This window comes from Ranitomeya imitator, chromosome 3 (assembly GCF_032444005.1).
Source record: "Ranitomeya imitator isolate aRanImi1 chromosome 3, aRanImi1.pri, whole genome shotgun sequence".
Taxonomy (NCBI): Eukaryota; Metazoa; Chordata; class Amphibia; order Anura; family Dendrobatidae; genus Ranitomeya; species Ranitomeya imitator.
The window spans coordinates 387,064,743-387,085,136 of record NC_091284.1 but is presented as its reverse complement, the minus strand read 5'-3'; the positions used below and the strand labels follow the sequence as shown (position 1 = coordinate 387,085,136).

General features: G+C 45.6%; 1 protein-coding gene across 1 annotated transcript in view; it reads right to left on the bottom strand.

Moving 5' to 3' along the window:
- CSMD2 (CUB and Sushi multiple domains 2) overlaps positions 1 to 20,394 on the bottom strand; it is a 1,686,610-nt gene that overhangs the window by 326,885 nt on the left and 1,339,331 nt on the right. Inside the window, exon 16 of the mRNA XM_069756979.1 lies at positions 13,589 to 13,727. Within this exon, the coding sequence (XP_069613080.1) occupies positions 13,589 to 13,727 (139 nt within the window). The remainder of the gene's footprint in view (positions 1 to 13,588; positions 13,728 to 20,394) is intronic.

The following is a 20,394-nucleotide window of genomic DNA, read 5'->3' as shown; positions in this document are numbered from 1 at the left end:
AGTTGGCGGGAGGGGACGGAGGAAACAAGCCTCAGTGTTACCAGCCACCAACACAGCATGGGCTTGGACCTCATTGTATAGCCCGATATATTCCAATACCACCTTTTTGCTGATGACACTCAGATCTACCTCTCTGGCACAGACGTCACGTCTCTGCTGACCAGAATCCCAGAGTGTCAATCAGCCACCATATCCTTCTTCTTCTCCTCTCGCTTCCTCAAACTGAATGTGGACAAATCTGAACTCATCATCTTTCCTCCATCTCATAGATCTTCCTTACCTGACCTATCTATCGCAATTAATGACATCACGCTTTTCCCGTAGCGGAAGTCTGCTGCCTCGGAGTAACCCTTGACTCTGCCCTGTCCTTAAAACCGCACATCCAAGCTCTTTCCACCTCCTGTCTTAAGGTACCGTCACACAGTGCAATTTAGATCGCTACGACGGCACGATTTGTGACGTTGCATCGTCGCTTAATTATCGTTTCAAACATCGTAGACTGCGGTCACACTACACGATGCACGACGCTGAAGCGATAAATTCATGACGTATTTGCGATGTAGAAGTCGTATGGGACAGTCGTACGGTCGTGTCACACACGACGATTCAGAGCAAATTTTGCATAATCTGTGCGTGACGTTGTTCACAAGGGGCGTGTTGTGCCACTAGTTAGTGTGGTGATAGGCCAAAGGTTCTGTGCACACAATTGGTTGGAAAATTTGTCACCTGAGCGCTATTGTTCCCAATGCCACTTCACTGCTTTCAAAATTTCCTTTCTTCACTTCGTACTTGGACACTTGGTGGACCTGGACATCGGAATTTTGTACCTCGCTGAATATACCACGCTTTGCACCGCTGCTTCGAGGTATGTAAACCGCTTGGGCGTGGTGGATGGAACGCTGTATGGACGGCATGAGTGCTTCGTTCCACCGCTGAAGCGAAGTGGATGGTACACTGTTGTGACTGGAGGGCTACAATGTGGCAGATGGTACGCTGTTGTGCTTGGTTGTGACTGGTGGGCTACAGCGTGGTAGATGGAACTCAGTTTGTTCGGCATGACCGCTTCGTTCCGCCGCTGAAGCGATGCGGATGGTACGCTGGTGTGACTGCTTATGACCGGTTGTGTCTGTTGAGCTAGAGCGTGGCAGATGGCACAATGTATGGTCACCATGAGCGCTTTGTGTGGCTGCTGTAGGGAAGCGGGCGGTACACTGTTTTGGGTTATGGTGGCCTATGGCGCGGCAGATGGAAGAAGCGATGCGGATGGTACGCTGTTGTGACTGGTCGTGACTGGTCGTGACTGGTGGGCTACAGCGTGGTAGATGGAACTCAGTTTGTTCGGCATGACCGCTTCGTTCCGCCGCTGAAACGATGCGGATGGTACGCTGTTGTGACTGCTTATGACCGGTTGTGTCTGTTGCGCTACAGCGTGGCAGATGGTACAATGTATGGTCACCATGAGCGCTTTGTGTGGCTGCTGTAGGGAAGCGGGCGGTACACTGTTTTGGGTTATGGTGGCCTATGGCGCGGCAGATGGAAGAAGCGATGCGGATGGTACGCTGTTGTGACTGGTCGTGACTGGTCGTGACTGGTGGGCTACAGCGTGGTAGATGGAACTCAGTTTGTTCGGCATGACCGCTTCGTTCCGCCGCTGAAGCGATGCGGATGGTACGCTGTTGTGACTGCTTATGACCGGTTGTGTCTGTTGAGCTAGAGCGTGGCAGATGGTACAATGTATGGTCACCATGAGCGCTTTGTGTGGCTGCTGTAGGGAAGCGGGCGGTACACTGTTTTGGGTTATGGTGGCCTATGGCGTGGCAGATGGAAGAAGCGATGGTAGGCATGAGCGCTTTGTGTGGCTGCTGTTGTTAAGCGTTTGGCACACTCTCCTTTTTCTCCACATTATTTGCTGATAATGTACAACTTCAGCACCGGTCAGAGCTGCCTACATTCACACCAACATAGAACTATAAGCCTATGCTTCAGCAAGGGGGGAGACATCCTCGCACAAAAAGGTAACTTCTAAGTCCAAAATAAGTCAGTGTATGACCCCAGCACATGCTATCACAACTATTCCTCTGATGAAGATGAGGAGGGAACATCATACATGCTGCCCAGTACTAGGAAAAGAAACCCACTGGCACCAAGAATGCAGGGGCAGATAGAGGAACCACTATTATTCTATGTGCACTTCACCCCTAGTCAGGTGACAATCTTCCAGACCCAGGGATGCATCCCATGCCATTTTACCGAAGAATGTAGCAGAACCAGCGAACATATGCAGCCACCTGGAATGATCTCTGGGCCATAAATGGAAATAAAGCAGGTGATGCACTCTGGCCAATCATGAAGGAACAATTCATACTTCCAGCAGAATTAGATGCACACACTTGGGAGTCAGGGCCACAGCTAATTGAACAGCTCAGAGAGTGGGCCAAAGGCAAATTGCCAGGACAAGCCCTCAGCTTACATGACATGAGCCAAGACAAGACAGAGTCTGTAAAGAAGTTTCATGGCAGAATAATGCAAGTATTCCAAGACTTGAGCTTCACCATTCATGACTAGATACACAGGCAAATGTCAGCACAGGCCTTTTTTTCATGGACTGAGACAGCCAACCAGGAAACCACTGATAGTGGCTAGGCCTGAGAACAGGTCAATAACAGTGGACTGACCCAGCAAAACGGGTCATGTGCGCCTAGGAGACTGTTTATTGCCAATTGTCGCCAAAACTGCCGCCATTATAGTGCCACAAAGAGCGCAAAGAAGGAAACGGGTGCCGTGCTGCTGAGAACGCCGGAAGGGGAGCCTGAAGTGAAGACGCTGCAAAGTGCCGAGCGACACACCGGAAGAACCGCTGCAGACTCCGGAGAGCAGACACTGACCTCAACAAGGTTAGCAAAGGGGAGAAGCTATGTCAAACCAGGGGGAAGAAGTGGTGGCAGATGCAGCCGCAGCCCCTGTAATGCCCCAAGACCTCGGGTTGGATGCAGCTGCTGGTTTCATGGCACCCCCAGGCCTCGCCATGGACGCACCTGCAGGCCCCATCTTACCACCAGGCCCCGCAGGGCCCACAGCTTTAATCAGCAGGCCAGACCCCGCTGCCGCTACAGTGCCCATCATGCCATTGTCCACAGTAGCCAAAGGGATTGAGTCCCAACCAGGAGTGCAGAAGATGGCCCCTCTCATGGTGACCACTGACCTGGAAGCACAACCACCCTACAAAGACAGAAGAAGTGTCAAGTGTTGCAACTGTGGCAAGTTTGGCCATTTCCGGAACCAGTGCAGAGCCCCTATGCAACCCAAGAGTTGGTCCAGAGAAACATGTCAAGGAAGAATTACAGAAAGCAGTGAAGTACCCCATCCATAGGACAGGGGCAAGCAAGCCAGGTCCGCAAGACACTATGCTCCTGACATGTAAAACCCCATCTGCAGGACCAATACCTCAAATTACCCTGAAAGTGGATGGCGTTGTCAGATCTATTCTTCTGCACACCGGTGCAGCCAGAAGTGTGATGAGACCTGTGGAACTCCCCGATCCCATCTGCCTATCAGAATCCTCTGTGTCTTGCATGGGCATTGCTGGTCAAGTCAGACATTCACAGCTTACAAAGCCTCTGAGCGTGTGCACTCAGCCAGGACACTCTATCCTGTCCCAGTTTGTGGTGTCAGGGACCTGCCACTCAACCTGCTTGGAGCGGACCGACTGCAGAAGCTGAAGGCAACCACAATGTTCCAGGAAGATGGGACCGTGACACTTTCTTCATCCCTGACCCAAGAAGAATCATGCTGGTGGCCCTACAAGAACCTCAAACAACCGACGGAGGCCTACCCAAGGAGGGACTGGACGTAGTACCAGAAAGTCTATGGTCTAAGGGACCCAAGGATGTGGGAAAACCTCAAGTTGCCCCAGTGCGGGTATCACTCAAGCCAGGCACTCCATATCCTCGTAAGGCCCAGTATCCCCTGCCCATCGCTCAGAGTCAAACTGCGTCTGACCAACTGAAGATCTACCTGGAAATAGGAATCATTGTTTCTTGCACATCGCCTTGCAATACCATGCTTTTCCCGGTCAAGAAAAAGACTGTAAAAGGAGAGCCAGCCAAGTTCAGAATGGTACATGACCTGAGAGCGGTGAATGACGCCATGGTGTTTGAAACTCCAATTCCCCAGCAAGAGTGTTCACAGTGACCGACCTGGCTAATGTTTTCTCCAGTGTTCCCCTTCATCTGGAAGACCAGTTCCTGTTTGCCTAAATGCACCAAGGGGCACAGCACACATGGACAGTGATGCCACAGCGGGCCCAGAACAGCCCTTCACAGTTCACCAAAGCAATGTCCACAGTCCCCACCAACTGGGTCACAGAACATGCAGAAGTAACCCTGCTACAATACGTGGACAATCTACTCCTTTGTATACGTGTAAAGCCCATTCCTTGTCTCTCCTACTCTACCTGGCGGAGCAGCACTGCAAGGTCTCAAAGAACAAAGTCCAGTGGTGTCTGAAGTGAGTTACGTTCCAGGGACACTGTATTGTTCACCAGACGAAACACTTGACAGATGACCGGATGACCACAGTGGAGAAGATGGTTCCTCCAACAACTCCAAAGGTGCTACAGGCCTTCCTTGGTCTAGTTTCGTATTGCAGAGCCTGGATCCCTGATGCCTAGGTCCCCATGCAGTCTCTGTATGACTGCATCAACATAACCCCGTTTCTCCTGACAGATGCAGCCTTCAGCTAATTCAAGACGTTAAAAGGCTCCGTAGTCTCAGCGCCAGCACTAGGCCTACCTGACTACGAGAAGCCATTCCGTCTCTACTTGATGGAAAAAGAAGGCCTTCCTACTGGAGTCCTGACGCAGCTTCAGGGGGAAAGCAGAAACCTTTGGGCTACTTTTCAGCTCGCCTGGATCCAGTTGCAAGGGAAGCCCCCTCCTGCATGAGAGCAGCATTTGCAGGCATCTTCGCCTCCAGTGCTCTCTACTCCTGCCCGACAATGTCACCATCTCCAGATGCACAGTCCTCAACCCGTCCACTCTATTCACACTCCCAAGGGGGGATACAGGTATGGACCCTCAGATCAAAATTCTGATCAAAATCTGCATGATACCTTCCGCAGGGATCTGGATTTGCTCCAGTCGGATGACCATGATTGCTTCAGCATCATGCAACAGGAAACAGCAGGACTACCCAAGGTAGCAGAAGAGTCACTGACCAAAGCAGAGTTGATCCTCTATGTGGATGGCTTCTGATTTGCAGATGATGAAGGAAGATTCCACACGGGATGTGCAGTGACCAGCAATCAAGAGATCCTGTGGTCCAGAAGTCTGCCGCCTAGTCTGTCAGCCCAGGAAGCAGAACTGGTAGCGCTGAGGAAGGCCTGCCAGATTGCAGAAGGCAAAACTGCGCACATATACACCGATTCAAGGTACTCGCATGGCATAGCACACAACTTTGGACCCATCTGGGCTGTAAGGGACTTCATCACAGCAAGTTGAACAACCTTGAAGCATCATGGAGCCATCAAGGACCTGCTGGACGCACTTCAACTTCCAAAAATGGTGTCAAGTCTAAAAGTCAAAGCATATGGAAAAGTGAACACAGCAGAGGCACGAGGCAACAACATGGCGGATATGGCAGCCAAAGAAGCGGCCAAAGGAAGACAATATGGAGAAGTGGGAGAGGTCGTAGAGCCGGGCAGCTACTTCATGACGACTAAAGACAAAAAAAAACCTGACTGGATTACGTCCTGGGATTTGCTAAAAAGCTGCAAGAGCAAGCCCCAAAAGACAAGAACGTATGCTGGATGCGGAAGGGAGCAAAACATGAAGAAGGAAGGGTATACACTATGGACTACAAACCCTGTTTACCCCGAAGCATGTACCCTATGGTGGTCCAGTGGGCACATGGGCCCACACACAGATCAAAGACACAGATGAATGATCTGATTGGTGCTTACTGGTTTGCTCCAGGGATCTCCACCCTAACAGCCAAGTTCACTAGCAGCTGTTTGACCTGCGGCAAATGCAACTCTGGAAGAATGGAGAAAGTTCCCACACATCATCTTGCCAGACCATGCCTCCGAAGAGACTGGAGCCTAAATCCAGGCGCCGCCATGTAGGGGATTCAAATATGCCCTTGTGGTCGTGGACATGTTCTCAGGATGGCCAGACGTTTTCCCAGTGAGGAACCAGTCAGCAAACACTACTGCAAAGAAGCTACTCTCAGAGATGAGATATGCAGATATGGGGTCCCAGAAGTGATAGAGAGTGACCAGTGACCCGCATTCACAGCAAATCTCACACGGGAGATCTGGTCAGCAGTAGGGTCAGATTTAGGCCTATGCACTCCCCACAATCTCCAGAGTAGTGAGAAAGTAGAAAGACTGAATGGGAAACACTTAAGGACAGGAAGTTGAAAGTTGCACAAGAGGCAAACAAACCATGGCAGGAGACACTCCTAATCACACTATTTAGTGTTAGGCACACTCCTAGAGGCCCAGAAAAGCTGTCACCATATGAAATTTTGTTTGGGTCTAGTCCCAGGTTAGGGGTATTCTTTCCCTCAGCAGCTGATTATGCAATATGATACTTTGTCTGCTTATGTAATTGAACTCACCAAGAAACTTGCTAACATCCATTCTCGAGTTTATTCTTCATTGCCAGATCCAGATTCAGTGTCTGGTACCCACTCCTTGAAGCCAGGAGACTGGGTGTTGGTGAAAAAAGTTTGTAAGGAGAACACCACTCGATCCCAGATTTGATGGTCCTCTCCAAGTGCCGCTGATGACACCAACCTCTGTGAAGCTGGAGGGAAGACCGACTTGGATCCACTCATCGCATTGCAAGAAAGCTCCCCTACCAGAGTATGACACCCAAGCCAGAATGATGTTGTGGATGCCCTGCCTGACTGAATAGGTGACCTACCTGATAAAGAATACCCACCGCTCACTACACATGCTGTTGACTAAGAGACTGATTGCAACGAACACCCGTTAGGAACAGATCTCCTGACCGCCCATTTGCGAAAAGTCTGTATGGAGGGGGGTGTATGTGCTAAGCATGCGTCAGCTCACCGGCAGCATAAAAGAGTTGCAGCGCTTTGAGACAGGAGGCTAGGATTAGGGCAAGTGATATCTAAGGGGGGATTGTGATGGAAATATATATATCATGTAGATCTCACTTGCATGTATACTCCTTTATAATCATACAGGTCCTTCTCAAAAAATTAGCATATAGTGTTAAATTTCATTATTTACCATAATGTAATGATTATAATTAAACTTTCATATATTATAGATTCATTATCCACCAACTGAAATTTGTCAGGTCTTTTATTGTTTTAATACTGATGATTTTGGCATACAACTCCTGATAACCCAAAAAACCTGTCTCAATAAATTAGCATATTTCACCCATCCAATCAAATAAAAGTGTTTTTTAATAACAAACAAAAAAACCAACAAATAATAATGTTCAGTTATGCACTCAATACTTGGTCGGGAATCCTTTGGCAGAAATGACTGCTTCAATGCGGCGTGGCATGGAGGCAATCAGCCTGTGACACTGCTGAGATGTTATGGAGGCCCAGGATGCTTCAATAGCGGCCTTAAGCTCATCCAGAGTGTTGGGTCTTGCGTCTCTCAACTTTCTCTTCACAATATCCCACAGATTCTCTATGGGGTTCAGGTCAGGAGAGTTGGCAGGCCAATTGAGCACAGTAATACCATGGTCAGTAAACCATTTACCAGTGGTTTTGGCACTGTGAGCAGGTGCCAGGTCATGCTGAAAAATGAAATCTTCACCTCCATAAAGCATTTCAGCCGATGGAAGCATGAAGTGCTCCAAAATCTCCTGATAGCTAGCTGCATTGACCCTGCCCTTAATGAAACACAGTGGACCAACACCAGCAGCTGACATGGCACCCCACACCATCACTGACTGTGGGTACTTGACACTGGACTTCAGGCATTTTGGCATTTCCTTCTCCCCAGTCTTCCTCCAGACTCTGGCACCTTGATTTCCGAATGACATGCAAAATTTGCTTTCATCAGAATAAAGTACTTGGGACCACTTAGCAACAGTCCAGTGCTGCTTCTCTGTAGCCCAGGTCAGGCGCCTCTGCCGCTGTTTATGGTTCAAAAGTGGCTTTACCTGGGGAATGCGGCACCTGTAGCCCATTTCCTGCACATGCCTGTGCACGGTGGCTCTGGATGTTTCCACACCAGACTCAGACCACTGCTTCCTCAGGTTCCCCAAGGTCTGGAATCGGTCCTTCTCCACAATCTTCCTCAGGGTCCGGTCTCCTCTTCTCGTTGTACAGCATTTTCTGCCACATTGTTTCCTTCCAACAGACTTACCATTGAGGTGCCTTGATACAGCACTCTGGGAACAGCCTATTTGTTGAGAAATTTCTTTCTGGGTCTTACCCTCTTGCTTGAGGGTGTCAATGATGGCCTTCTTGACATCTGTCAGGTCGCTAGTCTTACCCATGATGGGGGTTTTGAGTAATGAACCAGGCAGGGAGTTTATAAAAGCCTCAGGTATCTTTTGCATGTGTTTAGAGTTAATTAGTTGATTCAGAAGATTAGGGTAATAGGTCGTTTAGAGAACCTTTTCTTGATATGCTAATTTATTGAGACAGGTTTTTTGGGTTATCAGGAGTTGTATGCCAAAATCATCAGTATTAAAACAATAAAAGACCTGACAAATTTCAGTTGGTGGATAATGAATCTATAATATATGAAAGTTTAATTGTAATCATTACATTATGGTAAATAATGAAATTTAACACTATATGCTAATTTTTTTAGAAGGACCTGTATATACTCATATAAATGCAAATATATTTATATACTCAGCTAGTTTATAATCAATTGCTCAACTTGACCACATGAGCTAGGCCAGATGGTTCCTCGGTACTTTCCAGACACCCAAAAATTGGAACTTAGGCCAGATGTCTTGAACTAATGTCTAAGAATCCTGCTGAATAGCAGGATAAATGTGAAAGCTACATTTTAGTTGCTTCATCAGCATTCATATGTGCATTAATCACATTATTCCATATATATTTAGAAAACCAATAACAGAGGAGCTAGACAATATGGTAATTAACTAACCACCCCTAACCACCTCCTTTCTATATGCAATTATAAATCCATGTACAGTATGTACAATAAATCATCAGTATTGATGGAATGTTTTTCTGTCACAATGGTGTACAGGCCATTCTAGATAAGATACTCAATCTTATTGGGAACGGCCGCAGCACACACAGGGATAGATTTATCCAAACCAAATTTCCATACCACCTCCAGCTCAAAAATATCTCCAGAATCCATCCTTTCCTTAACCGTCAATCTACTAAAATGCTTGTGCATGCCCTCATCATCTTCCACATCAACTACTGCAACATCCTTTTCTGTGGCCTCCTTGCTAACACGCTTGCACCTCCCCAGTCCATCCTTAACTCTGCTGCCCGACTATTTCACCTTACTCCTCGCTACTCCTCCGCTTCCCCCTCTGCAAATCTCTTCACTGGCTCCCATTCCCTCAATGTATCCAGTTCAAACTACTAATACTGACCTACAAAGCCATCCATAACCTGTCTCCTCCATACATCTCTGAACTAATCTCCCGATATCTTCCCTCACATAATCTCCAGTCCTCCCAAGACCTCCTTCTCTCCTCCACACTTATTTGCTCCTCTCCCAACTGCCTCCAAGACTTCTCCAGAATATCCCTCATCCTCTGGAATTCTTTGCCCCAACATGTTCGACTATCAACTACATTTGGATCCTTCAGACAGAACCTGAAAACCCATCTCTTCAGGAAAGCTTACAGATTACCCCGCTGCCTCCTCACCACTACTGGAGCTACCGCCTCACCAACACCAGAGCTCATGCAACCCTCAACCTACTGTCTCCTTTCCCGCCATCCTGTAGAATGTATGCCCACAAGGGCAGGGTCCTCGCCCCTCTGTATCAGTCTGTAATTGTTAGTTTGCTTACTGTAAGTGATATCTGCAATTTGTATGCAACCCTTTCTCATGTAAAGCACCATGGAATCAATGGTGCTATATAATTAAATAATAATAATAAAATAATAACATGAGTGCCTTATTGCTGCAACATGATCCAAGTATAGTTATGATTAGGAATACTGCTGACTACTGGGTTGCCACTCTGTTAGATTCACGTTATAAAATCAAATGCTTCCCGCCCTGGAAAGAGACCCATGATTGCTGGAGTATCGAAACACGCTTTTACACAACCTTAAGAGTTCTTTTCCCCAAGACAGCAGTGAAGCACACAGTTCGCATCGCAGCTCTAGACTTCCAACTTCCGGCACGTCAATTTGTCAAAGCCAAAACATTAGCAGCAGCAGCAGTGTAAGTAGAAGAAGCATTTTCTGCAAGCCCTTTGACACTTTTTTTAGACCAGCTCGTGCACCAGCACAACGGAATCCAAGTCTTACATGTGGTGAAGGAATGGAAAGGATGGTACAGGAGTATCTAGAACTGAATATCAATGCCATCAGGGAGGATTTGGACCCTTTCAAATGGATGAGTGGCCTGAGCTCGCCTCACGCGCCTTGGAGGTTTTATCGTGACCGGCATCCAGTATTCTCTCAGAATGTGTCTTCAGCGGTGCTGGTGGTGTCTTGATGAATAAGCGCAGCCTGCTGTCCCCTGAAAGTGTAGACTGCCTAACTTTCATCAAGATGAACAAGTCATGGATCTCCAAGGACTTTTGCACCCCAATTGCAGACTGTACAGACTAGGTGATATTGCATTTTTTACTGTAATGTATTAATGTCACATAACTGCACTCTGTGATATCTTTAGTGTGGCTTCTTGTGCCTACTGTGGCTGCTGCTGATGATGTTAACACAAATTTGTGGAAATGTGGACAGTCATGGTTGGTCTACATCTGCTGGGTTAGCTGTAGTGGAAGACGTGTCGGTCCCAATTATACTATTTCTATTCTCATGACAGTTATTCCACTTTGGTGGTGTCAGGTCCTCATTTTTTAAAATATGAAAACTCCAGGTTGGATGTTCATTTGCTGGATTGCACATAGTGGAAAACCTGTAGGTCCATATTATACTATCTATACAATGGTGAAATTGATGCCATTTTTGTGGTGTCTGCCAACAATTTTCAGAAATGTGAACACTCCTGGTTGGGTGTCCATCTGCTGGACTGGGCATAGTGCAAGACCTGTCGGTTCCTATTATACTATTTCTAATGTGGTGAAATTGATGCCACTTTTGTTTTGTAAGGCCATCATTTGTTTAAATGTGAATACTCTTGGATTGGAGTCCATCTGCTGGATTTGGCATAGTGAAAGACCTGTTGGTTTCTTACTATACTATTTCTACTGTGGTGAAATTGATGCCACTTTGGTATTGTCTGCCAATAATTTTTGGAAATGTTAACACTCCTGGTTGGGTGTCCATGTGCTAGATTGCTCGTAGTGGACTAAGATACTTAACGTAACTGTCGTTTTAATCTTAATGTAATAATAATGTAGAGCAAGCGATTTTATTAATCTTTTAAATGCACTTTTAAAATGAAATCTGAAAGAAAACTTTTTAGAAGATTTCTCCCTGTGCTTTTTCTGAATCTGTATTTATTTCCAGAAACGCTAAATACAACTTTCTTAGGGTGGGAGTGGAGCCTTAATAGCGTGCGTGTTCCTAGCTGGATCCAAAGCACTCTATGTCAGTACATCATCACTTTACATTAGTCACACACTACACGAGCACTGTGGGCTCTTAGTTGTTGGCACACAGCCCCTCAGTGTTAACCACACCACTCCTCCTGCCCCGTGAGCTGGTTCCTGTATGCTCAGTGATACTGGCACTTCCCAGTGTTCTGTCAGCTGCTGACTCCTATTTTGCCTGTGACTGATGAAAGCTCCAGATAATGTGCCTCAGAACCAGCACACAGGAACAAGCTGATAGGGTAGAAAGAGGACTGCCGATGTAACTGAGCTCTTTCTGTTGATTATCCTGTGTGTCTGTGTGCTATATACTGAGAAGTGCCAATGTTACTGAGCACACAGGACACTCAGCTGACAGGGCAGAGGAGCTGTGTGCCAAGAACGAACAGCTTACATAGCTGGAGCACTGTGCCGAAAAGTGGCGATGTTACTCAGCATACAGGGACCAGCGGACAAAACAGAATGAGCGGTGTGCCGACAAATAAAAGCTGCAAGGAGACACTAGAAAAACATTAGTGGAATACAGAGTCTTATCTGGTGAGCAGTGGGAAAAATAGGAGTACAGCGATGTGCTTACCTGGTGTGGTTGTGTTAGCCACAACACTTTAAGAATTCAGAAAAACAGCTGCTGCAGATATAAGAAGGGATATCCAGTGGAGAAGTGGATCTTTGCTCCACTGCCGAGGATAGCAATGGATATTACCGGTGTACAAGTGGAAGTGTCCAGGAGGCAGTAATGAGGAACAGAGTTTTTTATTGTCAAGTTGTCAACGCATTTCAAACCTCACATACTTCTTCATCAATACAAACCACAATGTGTGAATGTGGTTTGTCCTGATGAAGAAGTATGTGAACTTCAAAACACATTGACAATAAAATTCACTATTCATCAATAATGCCTTCTGGATACTTCCACCTGCACATCGACAATATACATTTGTGTCCTCGACAGCGCAGCAAAGATTCATCTGTCAGTGCTCAGCACTGCGCATTGGATCCAGCCAGGAGCGCATACCCTGTGTAGGTTCCAAAGCCACACTTAGAAAGTCGTAATCGATATCTGTGACACTGAATATGGATTTTCTTCAAAAACAACATAGGGGGAAATCTAGAATGTTTTTGAAAGTTTTTCTTTCAGATTTCATTTACAAAGTATATTTCAAAGTCCCCCCGAGGAAGCCCATCACGCGAAACGCGCTTCAGGGCTACGGCACACAAAGCTTCTCACATCCCCTCTCTCCCACGTGGGTAAGCATCACTCTCTTACTGTACTATGAGCGGTACTTTATATCCAATATTAAGAAGATGTACACTTGCTAATTTACAAACCATCTCTTCATATGGAACTGCTTATATCTTTGGGTAGCATTTGTACTCTTTTGAAACGCATACACTGATTTATTTTGCGCTCTGTGTTATTACATATTTGTTTTGAGAGGTTTTTTTTTGTAAAGACCCGTGGGGCCTGGGCGTTTTTCCCCCTTTTTTCTATTCATCCCATATTTGTCTTGTGGGTTCTTTATACCCTTATTATGTATGTGAGTGAGTTTTCCAATAAAAAAATTACCACATCTCATCTCACTCTATTCTTTGAGGGCATCTTGCTCCATTTTATTGCAGGATAATATTTTAAAGATTATTAAAATTGCTTCATCTAGATTATTCTTAAATCAAATTTAAAACGCTTTCACTCAACGTATATGATCTTACCATATGATGGTCTACTTTAAAGTAGATGAACATTAAATACATGGAGACATGTTTATGAATGCACTTTGAATATACCTTCAAAATATAATACTTGCTTATTGAAATGAAATGGGTCTTCCTTTGGTCAGGCAGAGGATGTCTTACATTAACTTACTTATCAAATGTGATTTTTATGGGGTATCCAGGTTGTGCTTCAAGAACCCACACACAATTCAAGGAGTCCTTGTAGAACCCAGGCCAACCAGGAGACAGAATCATCCCACTTGGAGAAGTCAGATGTCCACCACATGGAGCTATTAGAAGAGATAAAAGTCACATTAAAACATATGTTGTAAATATAAAGCAAAAAAAACTATTATATCTGTAGACAAAATATTAAATATTAATATGTATTACTCTGCAGCTAATAAAGTTTACAAATGATCAAACCTTAGTATTGTTATACTAAAGGTTAGCACTGTAGCCTCCTGAGTTCAAAACCCAACATGGACAACATCTGCAATGACATTTGCAAGTACCGGTATGTAACTTTGACAGAATTTTAAAATCCTACATAAGTAAAAAAAATAATCATAAAAATGCAATAGTAGGAGAAATGTTTTTCTTCTTTTTTCAGCAGAAAGGGTAAAGGTAAAACCTGGCTATGTATAATGTAAAAGCTTTGCAGTAGTTTAGCCATAAATACGTCAAGGCACTTAGCTTCATTACAAAAACATTTTGAGTCAAGGTGAGATATTCATCGTGATGAACTCTGCTCCGTCTATAGCTACTGAATAAAAATAAGTTTCACTTGTCCCGGTGAGAAGTGTTTAAGACATGAGTTGATAGAAGTAACATTTCCCACAGGAGATACTGTGATTTTCAGTGTCTCTCTGTTGGTGATTATGTTTGCGAATTATAGGATGTGTGTGTTGAACATGAGTAGCAAACATTCCTCAAGGAATGATTTCTGTCTTCTGTTTTTTGCTCACCTTCTCTAACCTTTCCATTTGACATATAAACAGTGCTATTTTGGTACTGGTAATTTCCACTAATGTCTGTTATTTAGCTAGAAGGTGTAAGTTGTGTGTTTATTTTACGATTCTGTCTTATAGGTTCACACCTATTGGCAGGTTAAACACTGACCTGCCCCCTGCCTACACTATTTACTGTGCCGAGTACGAAGACCGGCTGCTGGAGTTATTCTTAGCCTAGTTTTATTCCTCTATGTCCTTCTTTACGATAGTTTGGCTCACTTACAAACCTCTTGTGTGCTGCTAAATGTTAATGTTTACAGCAGTCGGAAAAATACATCCAGTGCAGACTAGTCTGCATCGAAATCTCTCATCTCATAAACCAGGAGAGCTGTGATAAGTGGAGGTGGATTTATAGTGCACCGGACACACGTTGTTGTTACTTCACATTACTGTCCCATTTAGTTGTCCATATTGGTAGACATTAGAAATTAGGTTGTTTCTTGGATATGTTGTAAAGGGTAGTTGGAAAATTGTGGATGAGCAAAACAAATACAAATATATTGCAAAACAAAATCATATCTTATTTATTTAGAGAGAATATTCACTAGTGGGCTTAGAATAATGTCGAACAGATTTTCAACTCCTCCCAACCCGGTTCTCTCATATCCTACAAACTGGGCCTATATTGGAGCTTAGTGTATGTAAAAGTGGCAAAGCACATTACATTGGGCAGCATGATGGCTCAGTGGTTAGCACTGTTACTTTGGATCCTGGATTTAAATCCCACACATCTGCATAAGTTTGTATGTTCTCCCCGTGTTTGCTTAGGTTTCCACCTATACTCCAAAAACATACTGGTAGGAAATTTAGATTGTAAGCCCCAATGGGGACAGTAATGATGATGTCCAAAAAGCGCTGTGCAATTAATGGAGCTATATAAGTGAGTAAAAATAAATTAACTTAACTTTTCCTCCATTGGCAGATGATCAGGGAACAAAGACCAATCTGTTTGGTTTTATGGAATATACTCCACCGCCAGAAGTGTCTAGTAGAGGTTTAAGGCCCCTGTACAGGATTGTTCAACAGTCTAATTTGTACAGTGTCCTACCAACACTACCTCGACAGTTCATGTTGGGAGAGAAAAGGATCGATTATGCCTGATTTCAAACCGCTGACCATTTTCTTCTACCTGAGATAAGCCTTTGCCAGGGGAGTACTCCTGTGCAGGATGTGTGTTGGAGAGATAGTTGCTGGTTGTCCAGTTATCCTTTGTGAACAATAGACTTAACTCCCATCTCCATATTGAGAGCATGTATGGCTAATCGTGCATGGGTAGGTGTGTGCCTAAGGAGGGATTAGTGAACAGTTCTCAACCAAGTAGTCTTGGATCAAGCAATCTTTAGTATACAATGAGCTTGTCTTGGGAAACAATTTGAAGTTATTTGTGTAGTGTGTACATGGCTTACCATGACTGAGAAACAGTAATAAAGAGTATACTGCACATTTGACAAGTAAATATATTGACTATATCTCCCTGTTGTACTTCGATAATAAGTATTGGACACAATATGTGGATCCTCTGTGTCAACTAGAACTAGCGCTGGCAACCATATGGTTATAAAAGACTATACCAGGGAGCACAGAGATTGTCCATCTTAAAGTTTCCTGGAATATGGACACAGCAAGTTATTACCCTAGAAACACAGTTTCGTAGTAATACTAAATGTGATTTATTTTTATAGGCAATAATAAACTCAACAAGATCAAACTCCAGAAGTAAAGAAAAAATACGTGCAGAAAAATTATCCTCGGCACAGAGTAAGAAAGTCTGACATTTAATGAGTTATATAGAAAATGTTCAGCACAGCCAAAAGGAGGAGGTGCACGGTCATAGGTTCACAAGCCTTTATGAAAAATGCAAGTGACTAGCACACTCCAAAAGTGTTGTGATGAAAAGTGGGGGTTTTATTTACATACAGTATTCACAAACGTTTCGGTCGTTACTGGACCTTCATCAGTGCAGCCTGCACTTGCGGTGGACACCGCGTGCTTCCTGTTGCTGATGAGGCGGATAGTGCGTACTATTCTTGCAGCCCAGACTGGCCCCTGCTTCATTCAGCAGTTTGTGCCTACCCCTTGAGCACTATTTTGCAGCCCATACTGGCGGTACATACCACGTGCCTCCTGCTTCATTCCGCAGATAGTGTCAGTCCGTGACACACTACCCTATATCAGTAGCTTGTTTCTACCTCATGCGCACTATTTTGCAGCCCATACTGGCAGTACATTCCGCGTGGCTCCTGCTCCATCCAGCAGTTAGTGTCACTTGTGACACACCATTGTATCTCTGCGGCTTGTGCCTACCCCCGCGACCTATATGTCTTCAGGCTTCTTATTGATGCAATCTAACTTTGCTACTCGGGGCTTCTCTAAGCATACTAGTATATTAGCACACTGATGAAGGTCCAGTAACGACCGAAACGTTTGTGAATACTGTATGTAAATAAAACCCCCACTTTGCATCACAACACTTTTGGAGTGTGCTAGCCACTTGCATTTTGACATTTAATGAGGACCATGTTGTGAATTCTGTTGTCAAACTCCCTCCTTTGGTCGTGAATGGTACTACGACGAGTTCTGTCTATGGGCTCCCTCTGGTGGCTATGAGTGAAGCTGCTGCTTCTGAGGTTCCTTACACAGGTGACGTGGGTTATCCTTTGGTTGGCTGCTCTATTTAACTCCTCTCAGATCGTTAATCCACGCCAGCTGTCAATGTTTTTGCATTGGTTCAGTTCGCTTCTGGATCTCTCTGGTGACCTGCCTTCTCCTGCTGAAGCTAAGTTCCTGATAGTCATTATTTGTTCATTGTTTTCTTGTCCAGCTGGTTATCATGATTTTGCCTTGCTAGCTGGAAGCTCTGGGATGCAGGGTGGCCCCTCCGCACCGTGAGTTGGTGCGGAGGTCTTTTTTGCACACTCTGCGTGGTCTTTTGTAGGTTTTTGTGCTGATCGCAAAGTTACCTTTCCTATCCTCTGTCTATTTAGTAAGTCTGGCCTCTTTTTGCTGAAACCTGTTTCATCTCTGCGTTTGTGACTTCCATCTTTACTCACAGTCAATATATGTGGGGGGCTTCCTTTACCTTTGGGGAATTTCTCTGAGGCAAGGTAGGCTTTATTTTCTATCTCTAGGGCTAGCTAGTCCTTAGGCTGTGACGAGGCACCTAGGGAGCGTCAGGAGCGCTCCACGGCTATTTTTAGTGTGTGTGATAGGATTAGGGCTTGCGGTCAGCAGAGCTCCCACATCCCAGAGCTCGTCCTGTATGAGTTTTAACTATCAGGTCATTCCGGGTGCTCCTAACCACCAGGTCATAACAGGACCTGTCACTTTCTTTGAAAAATTGAATTGAATACCTTGTAAAAAGAAATCTCTGAGACCCCATGATTCTGCAGCTCTTTTCCATCTTTCACTGCTTCAAGCCAGAGATATTCACATTTGTTGCTTTTAGAGCACAATATGTGAAACTTCTGTCCAAACCAACTGGGAGTTTCTTCAGAGTCTTCTCTGTGCGAATACACTTCCATTCCTCCCTTCCAGATGCTGCCAATCACAGCTCAGCAGCATCAGAGACTGCTAGACACTGCCGAGATGTGATTGGTAATCTCTGGGAGTGAGAGATGAAAGCTCACACATGCAGAGAAGACTCTGAAGAGACACCCAGTTGGCCTGCAAAACAAAGATTTCAGATGCTGTCCTCCAAAACAACAAATATGAATATCTCTCCAATGGAGTGATGGGGCACAAAACAGAAAAGAGAGTCAGAGTCAGAAGAGAGCACACATTTCACTTTTTTGAGCAAGTGACAGGTCCTCTTTTAAAGAATTGTGGAGGCTTATGACATTGGTTACCTATCCTAGGAATAGGTCATCAATATCAGATTAGTTGGAGTTTTGCACTTGGCGTTCAACCAATCTAACGGCACAGTTCCATTGGTGAGGGTTATGGTTATTAGATAGTCTCAGTTATATGTTGATGACTTATTCTAAGGGCAAGTAATCAATAAATAAAAATCCCTTTAAATATGCTGTGCATCCAATGAGTGTCCTATCCACATAAACAGAGCAGAGAGAACAAATATAATGATTGAGAGCACATTAATTATTACATTCATAAGATGAGGACCATCAAAATAATATGGTTACTATATATTCTACTAATATGTAATAATAACCCTGGTGGAGAGGTTGAATATCAATGTCAAAGCAGATCATTAGCAGTGCACTATACTGCCACTTCTCCCATTTCCTTTGTGCTGTATGCTGGCCTTATGAAAACGTTATTATGAAACCATAAATTAAGTGGAACCACAGGGGTTACACATGAGGCACAGAATTTTAAGCAACTGACCTCTGTTCTACAACAGAAAGATATAAATTAAAGGGGGCAAAACACACAAAAAATTACCATCAAAGGGTTAATTGCAGTTGCATTTTATGAGACAGTTATGGCCTAACAGGTCTCCATAATAAGGTTAGCTAGTGTCAGTCTTCATTGGTGTGTGTATAAGTACCAATTAGTACAGGGTTATAATTGCAGAGCTCTATAATGTGTCAGTGATAATAGGTTATTAGATTCCGGCTCGTACTGTTAGAGTCTTATTTGCGTGGAATACAGATTTCCAGTATGACATCTCAGCACTGCTCTTCCTTAGACAGCTTGGGCATCACAATGGTCAGAAAAATTTGTTGCAAATAATAAAAAAGCAAATATGTAGCACAATATATTAATCCTTTCATAATTACGGTTTTTTTTTTAATTACGGTAGTCCTCTGATTAATGACAAAATTTCCCTATGCGGTACTAATTATCCAAAAACTAAACACATAATAGTACTAAGTGTTTGTTTAAAATAATGTTACATCTAGTGCTGTGGTGGGTAATTCGTTTTCCTGAGGGGCCACATGAGAGACTGTAATTCTGCTCAATATTAATGATAACACACAGGGCCGCCATCAGGGCATTACAGCCGTGACTGGCGTAAGGGGCCCGGTGAGCAGAGGGGGCCCGCATCGGGCCCCCTCTTACCTGCTCACCGGGCCCCTACCGGCAGCCGCAGGCTGAACCGGGCCCTTAGCGGCGGCCGGCGCTGCAGCTGTACGCTATTGACATGCGGGCCCGCGCCCGCACGTCAATAGTTAACAGCCGCCAGCCGCAGCGTGCAGGTCGCCGGCGTCTGACGTCATTGTCAGTCGCCGGCGAGTGCACAGTGCAGCTGCGTGGAGAGAGGAGCGCGGCAGGTAAGTAGAACTTTTTTTTTTTTCTATTAAGAGCGGAGAGCGGAGAGCGGAGAGCGGAGAGCGGCGATCGGGGGGGGGGGGTTTGGGCAGAAGGCTGGACACAGAGGGGGCAGAAGGCAGCTGGACACAGAGGGGGCAGAAGGCCGCTGGACACAGAGGGGGCAGAAGGCAGCTGGACACGGGGGCAGAAGGCAGCTGGACACGGGGGCAGAAGGCAGCTGGACACAGGGGGGCAGTAAAGCTGGACACAGGGGGGCAGAAGGCAGCTGGACACAGAGGGGGCAGAAGGCAGCTGGACACAGAGGGGGCAGAAGGCAGCTGGACACAGGGGGGCAGAAGGCAGCTGGACACCGATGGGGCAGAAGGCAGCTGGACACAGAGGAGGCAGAAGGCAGCTGGACACGGGGGCAGAAGGCAGCTGGACACAGGGGGGCAGAAGGCAGCTGGACACAGAGGGGGCAGAAGGCAGCTGGACACAGGGGGGCAGTAAAGCTGGACACAGGGGGGCAGAAGGCAGCTGGACACAGAGGGGGCAGAAGGCAGCTGGACACAGGGGGGCAGAAGGCAGCTGGACACAGAGGGGGCAGAAGGCAGCTGGACACGGGGGGCAGAAGGCAGCTGGACACAGATGGGGCAGAAGGCAGCTGGACACAGAGGGGGCAGAAGGCAGCTGGACACAGGGGGGCAGAAGGCAGCTGGACACGGGGCAG